This window comes from Gossypium arboreum, chromosome 9 (genome assembly GCF_025698485.1).
Source record: "Gossypium arboreum isolate Shixiya-1 chromosome 9, ASM2569848v2, whole genome shotgun sequence".
NCBI lineage: Eukaryota > Viridiplantae > Streptophyta > Magnoliopsida > Malvales > Malvaceae > Gossypium > Gossypium arboreum.
The window spans coordinates 65,281,789-65,303,633 of NC_069078.1; the positions used below are offsets into that span (position 1 = coordinate 65,281,789).

General features: G+C 33.9%; 2 protein-coding genes across 3 annotated transcripts; both read left to right on the forward strand.

The window, feature by feature from the left end:
* Nucleotides 1-9,513: 9,513 nt before the first annotated feature.
* Nucleotides 9,514-11,243, forward strand: LOC108454644 (uncharacterized). Its single transcript, XM_053018604.1, has 2 exons — nt 9,514-10,444; nt 10,553-11,243. The coding sequence occupies exons 1-2, from the start codon at nt 9,514-9,516 to the stop codon at nt 10,825-10,827; spliced, it is 1,206 nt and encodes a 401-aa protein (XP_052874564.1). The 3' UTR covers nt 10,828-11,243.
* Nucleotides 11,244-13,618: 2,375 nt separating this feature from the next.
* Nucleotides 13,619-15,828, forward strand: LOC108454057 (F-box/kelch-repeat protein At1g30090). Of its 2 annotated transcripts, none has more exons than XM_017752363.2 (2): nt 13,619-13,865; nt 14,131-15,828. In XM_017752363.2, exon 2 carries the CDS (start codon nt 14,384-14,386, stop codon nt 15,599-15,601), a length of 1,218 nt encoding a protein of 405 aa, XP_017607852.1. In that variant the 5' UTR covers nt 13,619-13,865; nt 14,131-14,383; the 3' UTR covers nt 15,602-15,828. The 2 variants fall into 2 exon arrangements, with proteins under 2 accessions (XP_017607852.1, XP_052875527.1); XM_053019567.1 differs by having other exon boundaries at nt 14,342-15,828.
* Nucleotides 15,829-21,845: the final 6,017 nt, after the last annotated feature.

A 21,845-nucleotide genomic window follows, 5' to 3' on the forward strand; every position in this document is an offset into this window, starting at 1 on the left:
GAGAAGCTCTTGGTAGCGCTTCCCAACATTTGGTTAATAAACGAGGCTTTTAAAGTATTGATGAAAAGTATTGTTGTTTCTTTCTCTAGAAGAGATGGCTGGACTTGTGTTGCCACCTCTCTCCATCTTTGGGCATACTGCCTGAAGCTTTCACTTTGCTTCTTTTCCATATTCTGCAATGTAATTCTGTCAGGTGTCATGTTTGTTACATGGTTGTATTACTTCATGAAAGCCCGTGCCAAGTCTTTCTATGAGTTGATTTTGGCACAACTCAACTAGTTGTACACTTGGCAGCTGACCCGATCAGACTATCCTGGAAGCAGTGGATTAATAATTAGTCATTATTGACATATCTTGTCATCTTTCAACAGGACATCGTGGTATGGGCTTTAGGATAATTAGTCCCATTATACTTTTCAAACTATGGAGTCTTGAATTTTGGTGGGAATACTAGATCTGGGACCAAACTCAAATCCTTAGCATCAATCTTGCAATGGTAATCAGCATTCTCCATTGTTTTGAATTTTTCTTCCAACCATCTGGACCGATCTTCTAGTTGTCTTGACAGTTCTACCCTTGCTTTATCTATTTCTGCCATTTCGTCTAGATCCGGAACAACGGGATTAGTTGGATTATCCCCAAGATTGGAACCTCGACCTGTTGGGTAGTTCATCGGGGTTGAGGTACCAGCTTGATACTGTTGAGGTTTGATGGTGAGGGGTACCCTTCATGGATATGCATATAGTTGATCCTAGACATTTATCGGGAAAAACCTGAGGGATAGACAGGGTATTCATTATCATCCCCTGAGTTGACCACAGTGCTCTTCCCTTTTTTCAAGTTATCCAGCTAGCAACTACGTCAATTGGCTTAACATACGTCTTTGGGATTCTTGTATTTGATCCCTCATGTCCTGCTAAACTTTCGCTAACTACTCTTGCAGCTACACTTGCAACTGATCTTACATGTCCTTCTGAATCTGTTCTAGTCTTTCTAATCTTTGATCCATTGTTTTGGTTTTGCCACAAGTACCGTAACAATATTCAGTTGGTAGACTCTTGTTGGTTTCCAGGGTAACTGTCATAATTTTGATTAATTAGGGTCTTTTTATGAAACTTAATACATATGATGAAATGTAATGCAGATGAATGAAATGAATGCAAAAGGAGGCATTGATTATGATTCAATTGTATTCGAACAACTTTACTAGAAAACAAATTTCTTTACATAAAACATATTACATATACGGCTTTGCCCTAATACTCAAAGCCTTAACTTTCCTAAAGAAGCCAAACTAATTCTCGACCGCAATCTGATTTTGATTTGTATTTTAAGCTCAGCATGTCAGCTTGAACTGCTAGGGTATGCAGATGGTCAGCTACTTCCCGTACTTGAGTCATAGCTTCACCCATGATGTAATCTCTATCCCTAGTCTGACCTTGAGAGCGTTGGAGTTGCTCTTTCCAGTGTTCATTGTTTGTTTCAAGAAACTCAACTCGAAGTTCACAATTTTGCAATGCGACTTCGAGCTCTCTTATCTTTCTTTTCAACTTTTCAATCTTGTTTAGGCTTACTCTCAACTCAATCGCGGAATTACGACTATAATATTGGTATAACAACCTCTCTAATTTTGCTACCCGAGCTCTTAATCCTACCTTTTCATTTTGGCTTTCTAATAAGTATCTTTCTAGAGCATTTTCTCGAACTCGAGCATCTTGAAATTTCTTTTCCCACTAATCGACTCTACTCTTTTCTTCCTTAATTTCTTGCCGCCATTATCCTGATGTTTTTCCCAACCCGACAATCCTCATCAATAAGCACAACTTTGTATAATCCGTTTTTAGACTGTCTAAGTCTTTCTCGGCTTTGTTATTTCCTTTTCTCAATTTCTTGGCTTCTAACTTTTGGATGTCAACATCTAATCTCAATTGCATCTTTTCCTCCTCCAATTGTTCTATCTTCTTTCCTAGCCCCGAATTCTTTTTTTCAAAATCCTACTTTATGATATCTAGCTTCGGGATCATTTGTAGGTGTTCCTTTATTGGTCGAGTGCCTTCTTGACTTGACACAGGGATGTTTTCATTGACTCTTTTACCTCACCACCAATCATATTTGGGTGTCATCAAGGGACTTGCAGCAAATCTTTTCATTCTGCGGGTTTGGTTCTAAGCGTTAGATATTTCTCAAACCTTTTTCTTGTAATTATTTCCCTTTTACTAAAACTCACACTGAGTCAACCCTTGCACTGCTAGTATGAAATGCCTTGATCTATACTGCCTCAACACAAGTAGAGGAGCATATCTAATAGCTCTCCATATCCCATGTAGAGAGACCTAGTCAAAGTCTCCACACTGGCACAAAATCTCATCAGAGGTCATCCAAGGAACCCTTCATTCAACGTCTTCGTCTTAGAGATTCTGGAGAATCCCCATCTATTTTTCTTTCGAAATATCGACTCACCTCGGTGTAGTCACTAATTCTTTCAACGGAGAATAGTTTTCAGAGAATACTCGATAAGAGACCTTTTCTATCTTCTAGAAGTGACTATGGAACCATGTTACTCACACCCGATAAATCTTCCTTCACCCGTTCTTCGGCATGCATTCAAAAATCTCAAAGTTTTGGCCAAGATTGTTCTGAGTCACACTGATGGGAGTGAAATCTCATAATTCTGACACGTACCCTTCTATCAGACTATCACCATTCTCTAATTGCGTTTTCTTGGACCATATTCGGACAGTCGCATTTTCTTCCACTTTATCAAGAAATCCATTCTCCATGGCAAGCTATCTATTTAGTTACTGAACGTGAATCAACTCCTTTTTTATGATAAAAATACCATGCAATCACAATCAAAATAAAACAAAACAAGTCAGTACATTTCATACCAAACTAGAATTTAAAGCAAACAAGAAATAATAAATAGAGCTCCTATTCGAGTGTCCACTAGGGTTTGGTGTGGTTCTACCTAGGGTAAGCTTTTAGGGCTCATTATATGCCGTTCAGTTCTAAAATAAGGGTACCTGAATCGACAGATTCCTCGATCCTCACCCAGTATAGGCTCATACTGACCGAGTTCAATTCAAAGGGATACATTTCCCTATGGTTATACGGAGATAAAAATCTCACGAAGACATAGGTACAGATGTATCCCAAAAGATATCCATTATCCTATATGGAGGTGAAGACCTCACGAAGGAATAGTTTCTCACTCCCACTTAAAAAGGTATAATCGACCAATTATGTAATGTAATATATGAAAATATATCCAAAGACTCGAACCAATAAAGTAAAAATATCAAAATGATACAGACCATAAAAATGAAATGTAACGAAAGGATCGTAAATTTAGACCAAATTATCAATTTTCGACAAAAAGATAAGTAATCAACTCGTGGCTTGACTCTTATTTTTTCTCCAGTGGAGTCACCAAGTTGTTGAAACCTTTTTTGAAGTCGACTTTTTATTTTAAAATACGAAAATAGACTCGCCACCAATCTTTTTTATGAGGTGTGATCAGAATACCTTATAATTTGATCGTTTTAATAAAATATTTGATTTTAAACAACGATTTTTGGTCTACAAAGTTTAGAAAACGGGTTCGAGAGTCGGTTAAGCACGAGGAAGTGTTAGCACCCTCGTTACGCCCAAAATTGGTACCTAATTGATTGCTTGATGTCTTTAGTGTCAAAAATTGAAATTTTGAAAAGAATTAAAAACACGATCCCTCTTTGTATTAATGTATATATTTTTAGTAATATCCCTTAAACATATCAAAACGTATGTAAAAGGCTTTCTTATCTCGAGGTAATAAAAGGTCATATCCCGTAAGTTAGGACACGACGTCCCAAATTCTTGAGAATAAGTTTGCCTTTTATTTTTTATATTAAATCTCACGTATTTTAATTTTAAAAGGATATTCGGTCATCTAGGTTCAATGAGAAAGTCGAAACCCCGTACGTTAGGGCACGACTTCTTGAATCTCCAAATATGGAACATTGCCTTATTTTTAAAAAATTTCTTTTTTGAATTATAATAAATTAAAATAAAGATGAAAACAGAAATGCATATTTAAAAAGATAAATAAACGTGACATGAAAATATTAAAAATAATAATAAAATAATGAAATAACAAGTGCACAAGACAAAAAAATAAAATAAAATAGAATAATAACGACAATAAATAACAAATGCACAAATAAAAAGGGTATAAACAATTAGATTTAAGAAAAAAGGTAAATAAAAAGTAATAAATAAATAAATAAAATAAAATAAAACAGTTTGTAGAAAGGTTGGATTTAAATGCACTAAGGATTAAATCGAAATCAGAATGAAATTAGGGGGATGAACTGTAAATAATTAAAAAATAATTAATAAAATAGAATAAGGGATTAAAATGAAGCGTGCGAAAAGAAATAATGACTAAATATGAAATTATCCCAAACTCTTTAAACGCACCATTCCATAGGGACCAAAATAAAATAAAAATAAACTTAACGGGTAAAAATTTAAAAAGAAAAAAAAACTATATTGTAAATCGTCCAAAAAGAGGAAGGATTGCAAGGGTAAATAAACCCTTAGTCCAAAAACACGTAAATCTTGGGTGTCTTGGGTTAGATCTCGGGTCGGCCCCCCAAAACGACGTTGTTTTGGGCGTTTGGGGAGCTGAGTGAGACGACATCATTTCACTAGGCTATTTAAGCAACAGTTTTGAGAAAAGAGAATCATTTGCTCCATGCTTTAGAAAAAAAAAAAGTTCATTCTCTTTGTTTCTCTCTGGGCAAAGGGGTCCGCCATCTCCAGTTGTCGGAAAACACTAAAGACTCCTATTTTGAATGTTTTGGCTCCTAGAACCCAGATCTGGGGGCGGTTTCCCTTAAAACTCAATCAAAAATAGTGAAATTTAAAGGAATCCCTTCGGTTTCTCTGTTATCTCACCGAAGAAAGCCGTCCATCATCGGGTATCGTGTCCTTCTCCACTCGCAGCGGTGGGGTCCGAAATGATTCGGTAAGTTTTGATATTTATTTTATGTTTTATGCTCTTTTTTTTGAAAAATAAAAAAAATAAATAATAGATAAAAATGAAGCAAATCACCTTTTGCAATTTTTGTTTTCTGTTTTTTATTGCTTTTCGAGTGTGAAAAATATTACATTGATGGTGGTGGCTTTTATAGTCGATTTACAACATATATTTTCTTTTTTTCTTTCATTGTTTTTGCTGCTCTTCTGTCTTTGTTACTGTTTTCTCCTTTTTTGCAAGTTCGACTCTTGGTCAACAGAGGGGAAAGAAGAGGCTCCTTTTTCATTTTGGTGCAGGGCGACAGACTTTGGGCGGGGTGCGCGTTGCGGAGGCACATGGAACGGCACAGGGGGTTGGTTAGGGTTTCAGTTTTTACTAAAACTCAGTTTAGTTTTGGGCCAACGAGCCGCCTAGGGTTTTCTTTGTATTTTGGGCTTTTATTTTTATTATTTGGGCTTACAACTTTGTTATTTATTAAGGCCTGGTCAAATTTGGGCATTTACACTAGTATTTGAACAACTTCGCCACATTTAATTTCCATATAATTTTATAATATATGTGATATGTAAACTTTTTTAACTCACAATTTGTAAGTGTGCCACAATCTAGTAATAACAATAATAAAAGTTTAATGCATTATTAAGTATTTAAGTTTGACACTTTTTTTTATGTGGTACTCGTGTTTTTTGTTGTTTAATGTGGTACTTGTATTTGGTAAAAGTTATATATTTTAGTACTTGAAGGTAATTGTGTTAACTTTTATTGTTTAATTCAAGTTTTAGAGTTAATTTGATGAATAATAATAATAACTTTGATCAAATCAACCCTAAAACTTGGAAAAATCACAACTATCAAACTATATTTAGCAAATTAGATAAAGTCACAATTAGCACTGAAATTATTTTATTAACAAAATCATAAAAATTAAAACTTAATAATATTAGTAATTAATTTTATCAAATCAACTCTAAACTCTAAATTAAACACCAAAAATTAACACCTTTATATTTGCTAATAAGAAGGAAAATATGTTAAAAGTACATGGGTAGTTCTTGTATTATAAGAATTTGATCAAATTAGTCATTATACTATTAAAAAGAATCAAATAAGTCTAAATTGTAATAAAGGTAACATTTACTATATAAAATATATCTTGAAAATTATTATTTTTTCAATTGAAATTCAACTCCTAACAAAATATTTCATTTATAGAACCATAAACACTTTAAAAACATTAACTTTATTAAATAGTAAATGATATTTTTAAATAGAAAATATTAAATCTATTCCAATTTGATCTTAATTGATTCTTTTTAAAAGTAAATTGATTAAATTAATCTATTTAATAATATTAGACTAATTTAATTAGGTCCCTATAATAGAAGGACCTCTCAAGTAGTATGTTCTTCTAAGCCTCAATCGTTTCGAATATGGGTTCGCCTGCAAAATTTAAGATCCAAACTTAGATTTAATTTGGGTTGGCCGTAAATTCAAGGTCAACCTTTTAATTTTTTAAATATGTTATAAGTTCCCGTACTTTTTTTAATTTAAAATTTAATCTTTTTACTTTTATTTTTAGAATTTAGTTGATGCTCTTTTTAGATTTTAAAATTCAACTTCAACAATTAAAACCATTAATTTTTGGTTAAATTCATTGGTGTAATATTTTAAAATAAAAAAATACATCAACTAAATTCTAGTGATAATAGTTGGAACTGAATTTTGAAATTTTTTTGGACTAAATTTTAAATTTGGAAGAATGGAGAGAGGTATGAGAATATTTCTTTTCTTTTTTTTTTTTTGAATGAGAGCCAATTTCTATCCCTTACTCTCAACCGCCATGGTTAACAATTCTCAGAGAAAATGTAGATGAAATAGGGCATTATTTTGCTCGAAACCCATTAATTTCATCCGGTACTCAACAGCTCTGTACAACTAGGCATGCCGTTTCTTCAAGAATTTTCAGGTGGTAAGGAAATTTGTTTCGATGTTTCCATGGTTTTAATGGTTATTTTCTTTACCTTTTTTGATTGACCTGAGATTATTGGGATTTTTTTTTTAGAATTTAATTTTCTTTAAAATTTCTGTTCATGGAAAATTAATCTGTTGTTTCTCGGAAAGTGAAAAAAAATACGAAATGGTTGAGTTTGCTTTGTTCTTCATTATGACATATATATAATATTAGGCTTATTAGGTTATGTTGGATGCAAAGTCATCTTATTTATTGAAGCTTTAATGAAATTAAATTTGCCCTTATTAAACAATGACCAATAATTCCTAATTAGCTAAGGAAAATGAAAATCTATGTTACTCGGATTTGAGTGTGAGTGTCGCCTATAGATATATGGAGTTGATACATCTATGTTCTTTTTGCTTATTTGAGTGTGTGCGTGTCGCCTATAGGTATAAATGGTTGATACATTTATGTTCTCTTCGCGTATTTGAGTCTAAGTGTCACAAATAGATATTCTTGGCTGATGCATTTATATTCTTTTCGTGTATGTGGAAGGTTGTTAGAGGATCATATCTCCTTTGAAAATGTGTTGTATAAGGGTACTTAAAAAGAAAAAAAATGAATAGTCCGAACAACATAGGAAAAATATTTATATCTTCTCATTTATTTGATTGTGAAAGTTAATGAACAATAGGATATGATCTGTTAAGGCGTTGAAGTTACTGAATGTCTTTCTGGATATTTGATGTTTGGTAATAATTTTTTTATTTATTTATGATCTACCGATAGGTGCCCTTTGTTAGAGGATCATATCTCCTTTGGAAATGTGTTGGATAGGGATACTTAAAAAGAAAAATGAATAGTCGAAACAACAGAGGAAAAAAGTTACATCTTCCCATTTATTTGATTGTGAAAGTAAAGGAACAATGGATATGATCTATTAAGGTGTTGAAGTTATTGAATTCTTTCTGAATATTTAATGGCTGGTAATAAGCTATTCATTTATTTATGATCTACCGGTAGGTGCTCTTTGTTAGAGGATCATATCTCCTTCGAAAATGTGTTGGATAGGGTTACTTAAAAAGAAAAACGAATAGTCGGAAGAACATAGGAAAAAAATTTACATCTTTCCCATTTATTTGATTGTGAAAGTGAATGAAGTTGAACAATGAAATATAATATTTTGAGGTGTTCAAGTTACTGAACGTCTTTCTGCATATTTTTGTCTGGTAATAAGCTATTGGTTTATTTCTGATCTATCAATTGGTGCCATTGTATAACAATACAAGTATCATTTCAATTACTTTTCGGTTTTTGACTAAGTGCTGGTATTTTCTTGTCTGAAGTTCTAAAACTTGCCTTTTTTCTTTGGCTATGTGTGATTTCAATATTCGATAGGTATCGGCTATGAACAATTGTTGGTTCCTCTTTTAGTGGGACTTTTATTGCCTTGGCCATCCTTATTGTGGTAAGTATATTGTTTATACATTCTTATCATTCATTCCGAACCAAATCCCTCTTTTTGTTTTGCAGTTTCCTCATGTTTTTTCCTATCATTTTATAACTGATCCATATTAGTAAGATATCAACTACTGTTTTAGTGGAATATGATTATAGTTATGAAGGACTAGTGAATAGCTGGATTGGGCTATGGTGATTTTCTCTATAAGATGTTTTCTGAGTACGAATAAAACATAGTTACTTACAGCTTCTGTTTAAGTTTGAAGTGGTTAAGTTATGTATAGTCCAATGTGGATTATAATATCTTTAGTTCTATTAATGTCTTAACATAAATATGTATTTTACACTTTTGAGTAAAACATCCTCTATACTCTTTCAACTTATTTATTGAAAATTTGTCGATGTCTGTGAGAAAACCTTCTTTTCGCTGCAATTTGAGAAATAGGAACGTTAATTTTGATACGAGAACATTGGATAAACATAAAATTTACTTATGAAACTTGGCATTAAGGAGTTGATTGTTAAGCTTGTTATGGATTGATTGACTGGCTGCTGTTCGTTTTCTTTAGGAAAATCAGAAGACAAGCATGTATTTGACATGATATTATGTCCATGGAACGTAGATATGACATTGAGAGCAGGCCTTGAATGCATTGGGCTTTCTTTTATGTTTTTGCATGTTCCAGAACTACCCCTTAACTGAAACTGAAAATCTCTTGTGCCAGATTGTTTCATAACTTTTTGATAGTTGGTGCCACTCTACGTGGTCGCATTTGTTTTGCCAGATTTGATTCCCTGCATGGCCATTTATGACTTTCCGAAACGTGGGTTATTGTGGACAAGGCTGCTTGAAAGCTGTTTCAACAAGGTTCTTTCCTATGTCAACTTTTTTTTTCTCCCCATTTTTTCTTTCTTTGATTGGATGTCTTAAATGGCTTTTATTGCAAACTCTTATTTACATTAATTGGTGTAAACTTCTATGGCATCTCTTCGCTGTGAAAACGTTATAAAATGGAGTTAGAAACGGGACCATTCTTCAACATCACAAAATTTTTCCTATAGCTTTCTAGTTGCTACCATGAATTTCCTTTTGCCTAGAGACGATTCCGAGGAGCATTTAGGTACTAAAACATGCTTCTATTGCAACAAAGTTTTTAGCAGCCACCGAGCTTTAGGTGGCCACCTTAGGATTCATCAAGATGGTAGGATTTTGAGGGCCCCGAATTACCCTGGTCGTTCCCGTAGTTCTGTGAACAATACTGGGAATCCTCCTGCATCCCTACCAAACAGCCAACTGAACTCCTTTGCCAGTTTTAACAGCCTGAGTGCGATCACTTCTAATTCTGTGAACAATTCTGGGAACCCTCCTGCATCCCTACCGAACAGCCAACTAAACTCCTCTTCCAGTTTTAACAGCCCAACCCAGTTCAGTATTAGTTCCGTGAACAATAGTGGGAACCCTCCTGCATCCCTACCGAACAACCAACTGAACTCTACTGCTTTTAACAGCCTGACTCTGCTCCCTGCAGCACACCTGGCATGTGACTTCTCTTGGATGATCTACTTGAATGAAACGAACCAGGTAAGTAGGAGCCAGTTCATTGGCGGCTATTCCGGAGTTCCTCTAATTCCGGTTATCTTGTCTCCTGACTTCTCCTATGGCTACAGTTATGGTGCAACTTATCACCATAACAGTCTTGCTTCGCGAGCATTTGCTCCTGTTGGCAGCAATGTGGACTTCCCGTATGTCTGCAGTTCTTGTGCAGCTTATTACCATAACATTTTGGCTTTGAGAGCATTTGTTCCAGTTGGCATGATCGCAGCCATGCCTTCTGCTGCATTTGCTTTGTGCGGTAGTGTTGTAGCCCCTGGTTTTCTTGTAGATTCTTCTTTATTTTTGGGTTCAAATGGAGTTCGTCAGTTTAATACCAATGAATTTCAGATTAGCCAGGTTACTCTGTCACCATCCTTCGGAAACGCCTTGCCAAACGTTCAAGCTCAAAATGCTAGTAAGCTTCGAAATCCTACCTTTGCTATAACTAACCCCCGGCCTTGGTTTCGGGTCATCTCGGTTGTCTGTCTTCAATGAACCTATTGCTGTTTGTGCCTTTCTCCAGGTCCTCCAAGCGCGGTTTCAGCTAATGTTGGTCGATCTGAGAGGAGAAGTTCGGATAAGAGGTCCCGTGAAGCTGACAGATCCAGGAATGCTGAGACTTCAAATGCATCAAGAAGGCCCAGGATTGCTCCCAACGAACATGTGGAGCAGGAGAATCGTCCTAAAAAAGAGCTTCAACTCTTCGTGGATGTTGTTGTTCCAAGTTCTTCATCCGAAGCTAGTTCCAGTGCCGAGGAGGAAGATCCGGTAGATATGGATTTGTCTCTCCATCTCTAGGCTTGTGTGTTTTCTCCCTATGATAAAGAAGCAATAGTAGTATAAAATAAAGTAGTCTCGTATCCTCCCCACCCCACCCCCCCCAAAAAAAGAAAAGAAAAAGCCGCTTAAATGTAATGGTATTATGCATCATCGAACTGTATACATTTTTCTTGTTAAGTTGGAACTTGTTTTTACAATTGCTTTTTCTAGAATCATATAGACATGAGGGAGGGGATACTATCAGAACCGGAAACCCTTTCCGGACTTAGCTCCGAACGTAGATGCAACAATAGATGTTTAACTTTTAGCATTATCACCTATGGTTACCGACTTATCCTTTCATATCGGAATATGGTAACTGTTCTATGTGCTTGGAAGATATTAGATAGAAATGTTCAATGTGATGTGAGCTCTGGAAAAAGATTAACCTATTATCTCTAGAGTAACTTTTATTCATTGACCGATGGTCTTTCAACTCGGCTTCATTGGACCACAAAAACCGATTTTCGTCAGCTTACTATGCTTTTGCTCCAAATGTAATACAAAATATCATTTGGTGCCATCTAGTGAAGGTTTTACCTCAGCATCTGTTTTGTCATTGTCTTTTTTCAGTTGATCGGAATTTTGAATTTGGTATTGCAAAGAGGGTTTTATTACTATTATATCAAATTGAATTTTAATGTATAACCTATACAAGATTTATAATTTCTCTTTATGATAGTGACATTTTCATTCATTTCAATAAAAACTCATCTTTAATAGCACATTGCCATAGAATTTAAAGTCGATTTCAATTCTAAATATTTTACGAATTAAACAAATAACTCGATCCGTAAACAAATCTACATTGTAGCTTAAGGCTGAAGAAAAGATTGCCAACTATATTATTATTATTTAGCCTAATCCACGCGTTTGGCAATCGGGTTATTTTTAACAATTGCATGGGCAAAAGAAATATTTATTATAGTTCTGAATTCCAACACCCGCAGTAAAAGCGCGTGTACAACAAACCTATAGCTTATACTTTTCTTGACGCCTGTTGCAAACTGAAAAGGTTAAAATTTATCATTAGTCCCTGTACTTTTTATAGATTTAAAATTTAGTTTTTATATTTTTATTTTTAAGAATTTAGTCTTTTTACTGTTAAACTTTTTGTAATATTTATTGATGTGATATTTTGAAGTAAAAAAAATATTCATTTGGTAGCAATGTAATTAAAATATGGCATTGTAATGAACTTGAATTTAACAAAATAATTTTAATAGTGTTAACATTTGAACTTGAATCTTGAAATTTGAAAAGTAGAGTAACTAAATTTCTAAAAATAAAAAGGTAAATTGCATCCAAGGTCACTAAACTATAAGTTTACATTTTGGTCACTCAATTTCAAAAAGTTACAAAATAGTCATTAAACTATTCGACAGTTTTCATTTAAGTCATCGGGATGTTAAATTTGTTGTTGTATGGTCTTCTTTGTTCGCATCGCTTGCATCAATCGAAAACTCTCCATTTCTACAGTTTAATTTTTTTATATAATTTTTCAACGTTATGAATGTTTGAACCAAAATCCACATAACTTTCTACTCCAATATCCGACACTAACCATCAGATCGACTTGGATTTAAGATATATACTTCTACTTGTCGATGGAACTGATCCACCATAAGAATTGCTACTTGGAGCCTGTTAGCTGGACCTTTTAAAAAAAAGAACAAAAAAACTTAGTAGTCCAATGACCTAAATGAAAATTTTCAAATAGTTCAGTTACTATTTTATAACTTTTTGAAGTTGAGTGATCAAAATGTAAACTTACTAATAGTTTTAGTGACCTTATGTGTAGTTTACCTATACTTTTCTTGACCCCTGTTAGAAATTGAAAACACTAAAATATGTCTTAGAGCTTTGTACTCTTCATAAATTTAGAATTTAGTACCTATATTTTTATTTTCAAGAAGTTTGCCTTTACTTTTCAGATTTCAAAATTTAGGTCTAATTTTTTTAACATTTTAAAATTTATTAGTGTGACATTTTGAAATAAAATTCACTTGATAACAATGTAACTAAAAAATAATGTTGCAATGAACTAGAATTTAACAGAATAGTTTTAACAATATTAATAGTTAGATCTGAATTTTGAAATATGAAAAGTAGAGGGACTGAATTCCTAAAAAAATAAAAGGATAAACTACAGCCAATGTCACTAAACTATTAGTATGTTTATGTTTTGGTCACTAAATTATGAGTAAATTTACGTTTCGATCACTCAACTTTAAAAAGTTACAAAATGACTACTAAACTATTTGAAAGTTTTCATTTAAGTCAGCAAATTGTTAAAATCGTTGTTGTATGGCATTCTTTGTTCGCACTAACTGCACCAATTGAAAGTTCTTTTTTTCCTTTTCTTTTACAATTCTTTTTTTTAATGAAACAATTCTAAACGTTACGAATTTACGAACCAAAATCTAAATAACTTTATTCTTCGATCTTCGACATTAGTTGTCAGATTAACTTGGATCTAAGGTATGTTCTTCTACTCAACGATGGGTATTGATCCATTACATTGATTGTCGAATTGTTTCTTAAAGCTCATTAGGCGAACATTTTTTAAGAAAAACTTAACAGTTCAATGACTTAAGTAAAAACTTTTGAATAATTTAGTGACTTAAATAAAAACTTTCGAATAATTCAATGATCATTTATAACTTATTGAAATTAAGTAACTAAAATATAAATTTATTAATAGTTTAAGAACAGTAGATGTAATTTGCTCAAAATAAAAGTACATGAACTAAACGAAGACTGTATCGGCGCTTGTGACAAATTTTAACCAATTGGAAATTACTTAGCGCGTGGATTTCAATTTAGCCTTTTAGACCAGAAACAGAATCATTATCATCAACCCTTTGTTTCTTTTTTTTTTTTTAATATAAAAATCGAATACCTTTGATATTAAGGTGTAATACTGCAAAGTAGTCCTTGCAGAAAACCAGCTTTAAATCTCATAAAAAGAGCTCACCATCTTTAATGGAAACTGTTCAAGGAAAATCCCTTATTTTGTAAGTTTTTTTCATATCTTTTGATTTTTCTTTGTGATTTATGGGTTTATTTTGAAGTTATTTAGGGTGAAATATTTTCTCTGTTTAGTCTACTTTTTTGTATTATCAATCTCTTCAGACCCTTAATTGCTTCATTTTCTATGAATTAGATTACTGGGTTTTTGGTTTTGTTATTGTATATGAAGAAAGGTTAATATTTTTTTTTGGGGGGGGGGGGTTTATTCAAGTTGTGGAATATTTAAAGTGATTGCTGGTATCTTGATAGGTGAGTGTATATAAAGAGAAAAAGAGTTGAAATTGTTGCTTTTGATGCATAGGAATTTGATTTTGGATCATTTAGGAAGGGGATGTGTGAATTATGATAAAATTTTTAGGGTTTTGCTGTGATTGTGGAAGAACAAAGGATAGTTTATGTTGTTGAAATCTTAAGTAAGGATAGTTGGAAATTTGAAGATTAAACAAGGTTCTTTGGGTAGTCTTTTCAAGGGTTTTAGATCGTTGTTGTTTCCGGGAGAAAGATGCAAAGGGTTCGCTTTTCGTCCCAAAAGGCGCCCGTTCATAAGTTAGGGGATTCTCAGATGACATTATCCCCCAAATTTAGATTAGCTGTGATTCAGTCTTCATTGTTGAATCCTTCATTAGAGTTTGAGTTGTCTCTTCAAGGAGAACCACTTATCCCGGGCCTTCCTGATGATGTGGCTCTTAATTGTCTTCTCCGGCTTCCAGTTGAGAACCATGGAGCTTGTAGAGTTGTCTGCAAGCGATGGCATCTTCTGCTTGGTAATAAAGAGCGATTTTTCACTCGAAGGAAGGAACTCTGTTTCAAAGACCCTTGGCTCTTTGTGTTCGCCTTCCACAAATGCACAGGGAAAATCCAATGGCAAGTTCTCGACCTTACTCACTTCTCATGGCATACCATCCCAGCGATGCCGTGCAAAGACAAAGTTTGTCCCCATGGTTTTAGGTGTGTTTCGATTCCTCATGAGGGTTCTCTATTTGTTTGTGGGGGTATGGTCTCTGATGTGGATTGCCCCCTTGACATGGTGTTGAAGTATGAAATTCATAAAAACCGTTGGACTGTGATGAATAAGATGAATACTGCTAGATCGTTTTTTGCTAGTGAAGTGATTAATGGTATGATATATGTTGCTGGGGGAAACAGTGGAGATCTTTTTGAGCTTGACTCAGCCGAGGTTTTAGATCCCAAAAAGGGGAATTGGCACTCAATTGCAAGCATGGGGACAAATATGGCATCTTATGATTCCGCAGTTCTCAATGGAAAACTTCTTGTGACTGAAGGCTGGTTGTGGCCATTTTTCGTCTCTCCGAGGGGTCAGGTTTACGATCCAAGAACTAATAATTGGGAAAGTATGGCTGTCGGTTTGAGAGAAGGCTGGACCGGGTCAAGTGTAGTGGTCTATGGTCACTTGTTTGTTGTTTCTGAGCTTGAAAGAATGAAGCTTAAGGTTTATGATCCCGACAGTGATTCTTGGGAAACAATCGAAGGTCCCCCATTACCGGAGCAGATACGCAAACCTTTTGCTGTCAATGCATGCGATAATAAAATATATGTCGTTGGTCGGAACCTTCACGTTGCTGTGGGCTATATCTCGAGCCTGAACCAAACAAGCAACTCAGAGAAGAAGTGGAGCTTCAGAGTTCGGTGGCTTGTTATTGACGCCCCAGATCGTTTATCAGACTTGACACCCTCGAGTTCTCAGGTTCTTTTTGCTTAGCTCCTCAAGTATCATATGTTGTTCAATAAATTGTAATTATACAAAGATTACAAAGTCTGTAGAGTTGGAATGACTGTGTGTTTATTATGCATCATCCATACTTTTTTGTGCTCTTTGGTTGTCTCGGCACTAATTGCTAGATCGATATGTTTTCCGATCTTGTCCTGTAAGAAATATTGTCTATAATATAATAGAATCACACTAAAGAACTAGGCAGAAAAGGAAAATTATAGACTTAGACCATGTTATTTCAGACATTTGCTGGCTTGGTTGATGAGCAGAGAGGATGATGGTCCTTTCTTTACTGAATATCTATATTATTTGGACTCAGACTCGGGTGAGTGTAGGTTTTAAGCTTTTTTAATGTATTTAGAAGTATTCTTACACGAAGGGTAAATTTACATTTTGGTATCTGAACTTGGCTTCAAGGTTCAAATTGATACCTAGGTTTTTTTTTTTTGGTCCAATTAGGCACTTGAACTTGATTTCTTGGTTCAAATTGGTACTTGAATTTGGCTTTTTGATCCAAATTAGTAGTTATGATAAATGACTTATTTGAACCAATTTGAACTATGAAACCAAGTTAGGCACTAATTTGAAACAAAACGCCAGGTTCAAGTACTTAATTAGACCAAAAGAAGTTTAGGTATCTAATTGGATAAAAGAAACTTTAGGTACCAATTTGAACTTTGAAACCAAGTTCAAGTACCAAAATGTATATTTACCCTTACATGAACTATTTGAATTTAGGAACTGTTGTTTATATTTGTTGATGTATTTGGGAAATTGTGTAATTGGATTTGAGAGAACAATTTGGAGATATTATTGGGATTTTGATGATCATTAATTTAAAAACAATAAGAGATGATAGAGTTTATTTTGTTATACTCACAGGGAAATGAGAATCCTTTTTTTCTTTGAAAACAAGTTATCAATTGTAATCCAAATATTCCTTCTGGGTTTTCTAAGACTTCATTTTCCTTTTTCTTTCATTTTCGTGTTCAGGGTTTCTGGTTGCTTTAGCTAATGATGTCATCTTCAATGTTTGATTTTGCGTTCTCTCTTTAGGAAGTACAATATGTTTCAGCTTTTCAAGACTTCATTTTTATTTCTTAATAAAAAAAAATTTCATGGCATCGTTTAGACTTGTTCAAGAGTTAAGTTACTTGCGTGATACATTAAGTCTTTGTCTTGGATAAATTGTTCGAATGATATAAATATCAGAACTATATATGAAATTTGACTCAATGTATAATGTCATACATAAATTTTAATTTTGTATGATTTTATACATAAAATTTTAATTTGATTTAATTTTTACAAATCACTTACAATATTATCTAATTAATATTATTTTACATAAAAATAAATATATGTAGTCATTGTTTAAATGTATATAATTGAATTAAAATTAAAATTTTTATTTATACAGATTAATCATAATTTAAAATTTACCCTGTAATTGTATTAAATTAAAGTTTATATTATGTATTAATATGTGATTAGCTACTCAGAAAAGTTTTTCTTTAAATAATTTAGGACACGATGTTTAAAAAATAGTCATAATAGAACAAACATTAATTAGTGAACACCACACCGGCTATCTAGAGTAACAAAGTTGGTTCAAAAGTAACGCTTTTTTTTCATAAATTTACGTTTGATCGGAATTTTTATATAATGTTTATTTTTATCCTTTAATAGAGGGAAGTTATTAAAATATGTTTAAATGTATTCAAATTATATCCTCTTAATTGTTGTAACAGTAATAGTGTTATTTTCGGATTTAGTATATATACTGTACAAATAAAAATAATCATCTATATATGTCATCTTTTTATTTACTCTGCATGGATTAATTATGTGAAATAATTAAAATATATTATATTTATTTGTTCAAAATTTAGTACAAAATTTATAAGGTTTTATAATTCAGTACAAAATTTAGTACAAAATTTAGTACATAATCAATATAAATTAAAAAATTAATATGTAAAATTAATTAATGATATACAACAAAGTGATCAACATTTTATAATTCAGTAAAAGAGTTTCTAATGGCAACTTACAAAAATTTAATGTTGTTTTTATTAGACCAAAAATAAAAATAGTGGAAATTTAAATAAGCATAGTTTAATCTTTAAAATCATTATAATATTAATTATATATGTTAGAATTAAGTGACTCAAATTCTTATTTAAATAAAATACGATGGAAAATAAAATAAAAGTAAAATCCATATTGAACTCTTTTATTTTATTTTAGAATAAGGTTTTTAAAACTTATTAAACTTCATCTATTTTATATTGATTAGGATAAGGTGTTTCAATCCTACTAGAATATGACTTTACAAGCCTATAAATAGACATAGTCTATTCCTTTTGTATTGAATTCAAATTTTTCGACATAGTGAATTTTCTTCTCCTTTGCCCGTGGTTTTTTCTCGAAAGGGTTTCCACGTAAAATTTGTGTTATTTATTTTTATTTTATTTTATTTTTCACAAATTGGTATCAGAGCTTCCGGGTTATTCATCTCGATCACGGTAATAGCGTCTTTGAAGTATGAAATTCTGCTGTTGGATCGCAACACCAGATTTGCGTTGTGGCAAATTAAGATGCAAGCAATTCTTGCACAAATAGATTTGGAGGATGCCCTGCTAGGGATAGATAATATGCCTTCGACATTAACAGATGAAGAGAAGAAGCGTAAGGATCGAAAGGCGTTAACACAATTACATCTTCATTTGTCCAACGAAATTTTGCAGGATGTGATGAAAGAGAAGACTGCCACTGCATTATGGAAGAGGTTAGAACAAATATGTATGTCGAAAACTCTAACAAGCAAGTTGCATATGAAGCAGCGTCTTTATGCTCGTCGTTTAAAGGAAGGTGCGTCTGTACGCGAACACTTAACAGTGTTTAAAGAAATTCTCGCAAACTTGGAGGCCATGGAGGTTCAGTATGATAAGGAAGATCTAGGGTTGATTCTATTTTGTTCGTTGCCCCCATCTTATTCAACCTTTAGAGACACGATTTTATATAGCCGCGAGTCTCTCACAGTTAATGAGGTTTATGATTCTTTAACCTCGTATGATAAGATGAAGCATCTTGTGGTTAAACTCAACTCTCAGGGAGAGGGTTTCATTGTTCGTGGGAGACAAGATTAGAATGCTGATGATGATCGTGGTAGGACACAGGAACGGAATCCTCGTCGTAAATCTAAAGGTAGATCGAAATCTTCAAACGAGGTAAAACTTGTAACTTCTGCAAGAAGAAAGAGCACATTAAATCTAAGTGCTATAAGCTACAAAATAAGATTAAAAGGGAGGCTGCGAATCAAAAGGGAAAATAACCAGTACATTCCGGTGAAGCTGATGTTGTAGAAGATTACAGCGATAGTGAACTTCTAGTTGCTTCTATCAATGATTCTAAAGTAAGCGAGGAATGGATACTTGATTCAGTCTGCACCTTCCACATGAGTCCCAATCGGGATTGGTTTACAACTTACGAAATAGTATCTGAAGGTGTTGTTTTGATGGGAAATAATGCTTTATGTAAAATCGCAGGTGTTGGAACAGTTAAAGTTAAGATGTTTGATGGAGTTGTCGGAACACTTAGTGAGGTACGACATGTTCCAGAATTGAAGAGAAATTTAATTTCATTGAGTACTCTTGATTCAAAAGGGTACAGATATACAACTGAAAGTGGGATTTTAAAGATTTCCAAAGGTTCCCTTGTTGTGATGAAAGGGCGAAGAAAAACTTCTAAGTTATATGTTTTGCAGGGTTCTACTGTTACTGGTGATGCAGCTGTCGCTTCCTCTTCCTTGTCAGATGATGATATTACTAAACTTTGGCATATGCGCCTGGGGCATATGAGTGAGAATGGCATGGTAGAATTGAGTAAAAGAGGACTTCTTGATGGGCAAAGAATTTGCAAACTAAATTTCTGTAAGCACTGTGTTTTTGGGAAGCAAAAGAGAGTTCGATTCACTAGAGGAATCCATAACACGAAGGGAATATTGGAGTATATTCATTCTGATCTGTGGGGGCCATCTAGAATTCCTTCGAGAGGTGGAGCTAATTATATGCTAACCTTTATTGATGATTTTTCCAGAAAAGTTTGGGCGTTCTTCCTGAAGCATAAAAGCAATGTGTTTTCCGCATTTAAGTCTTGGAAAATTATGATTGAAAAACAGACGGGAAAGCAGATAAAATACCTCGCATAGACAATGGCTTAGAGTTACGTTACGATGAGTTTAATAGATTGTGCAAGTCGAAGGAATCATGAGACACTTGACGATTCGTCATACTCCACTGACAAAAGCGGCGTTGCGAACGAATGAACGAAACGATCATAGAGAAGGTTCGATGTATGTTGTCAAATGCCAACTTATCAAAGTCATTTTGGGCAGAAGTAGCCTCTACTGCATGTTTTTTAATCAACCGATCTTCATCCGTTGCCATTGAGAAAAACACTCTACAAGAGGTATGGTCTGGTAATTCTGCTAATTATTCTGATTTAAAGATTTTTGGGTGTCCTACGTATGCTCATATTGATCATGGAAAATTAGAACCGAGATCCATTAAATGCGTTTTTCTTGGTTATAAAGCTGGTGTAAAAGGGTATAAGTTATGGTGTCCTGAAAATAGAAAAGTTATGATTAGCAGAGATGTTGTTTTTGATGAAACTGCTATGCTACCTAACTTATCTCTTAAAGACTCTTCCAATAAGGAAAATCAAAAGCAGGTGGAGCATCAGATTAATACAGAGTCAACTCCTCAAGCTAGAACAAAAATTGAGAATAGAGTTGCTTCTTTACCACAATACTCTATTGCCAAAAGCAGAACTAAAGAGAAATTAAACCTCCAAAGAAGTATCTTTGAGGTGATCTAGTTGCTTATGCTTTAAATGTGGTGAAGATATAGATGCGAATCAAGAGCCATCTAATTATTACGAGGCGGTTAGTGTGAAGACTCGAGAAAAGTGGATGTTTGGTATGCAAGAAAAGATGGAATCACTCCACAAAAGCAGAACATGGGACCTTGTGAAACTTCCTAAAGGTAAAAAGGTTGTTCGTTGTAAATGGTCATTTAAAAAGAAAGAAGGGACTCAGGAGTTGAAGAACCCAGATATAAAGCAAGGCTTGTTGCAAAGGGTTACTGATGAAATTCGAGTGGACTTCATGATGTGTTCTCTCCGGTTGTTAAGCATAGTTTGATTCGAGCTTTGCTTGGTATTGTGGCCATGCATGATTTGAAGCTTGAGCAGTTAGATGTAAAACCGCATTTACGCATGGAGAACTTGAGGAGGATATTTATATGCAACAACGAGAGGGTTTTATAGTCTCGAAAAAGAGGACTATGTTTGCTTTTTGAAAAAGTCCCTTTACGGTTTGAAACAGTCACCAAGATAGTGGTACAAGAGGTTTGATTCCTTTATGACTTCTCATGATTTCAAAAGAATTAGTTTTGACAGTTGTGTTTACTTTAAGAAAAACAGTGATGGTTCTTTTGTGTATCTACTTCTTTATGTTGATGACATGTTAATAGCAACAAAAGATAAAGGAGAGATAAGAAATGTCAAAACCCAACTAAGTACAGAATTTGAGATGAAAGATTTAGGACCAGCAAAGAAGATACTTGGAATGGAGATTCTCAGAGATAGAAAGGCAAGTAAATTGTATCTAAGTTAGAAGGGGTACATTGAGAAAGTTCTTTGTAGGTTCAATATGCAGAGTGCTAAGCCTGTTAGTACTCCTTTAGCAGCCCATTTCAGACTTTCATCGGCTTTGTCTCTACAATCAGATGATGAGATTGAGTACATGTCACATGTTCCATACTCTAGTGCAGTGGGATCTCTCATGTATGCTATGGTTTGCTCACGTCCAAATTTATCATATGCAGTCAGTGCAGTTAGCAGATACATGGCAAATCCCGGTAAAGAACATTAGAAAGCAGTTCAGTGGATTTTAAGATACTTACGAGGTACTACTGATGTTTGCTTACAGTTTGGAAGAACTAGAGATGGAGTCATAAGGTATGTTGATGCTGATTTTGCTCGAGACCTTGATAAAAGAAGATCTCTCACAGGTTATGTCTTTACAATCGAAGGTTGTGCAATCAGTTGGAAAGCCACTTTGCAGTCTACAGTTGCTTTGTCTACCACTGAAGCTGAGTACATGGCGATTACTGAGGCTTGTAAAGAAGCTATTTGGTTGAAGGGTTAGTGAACTCAATGAAGACCT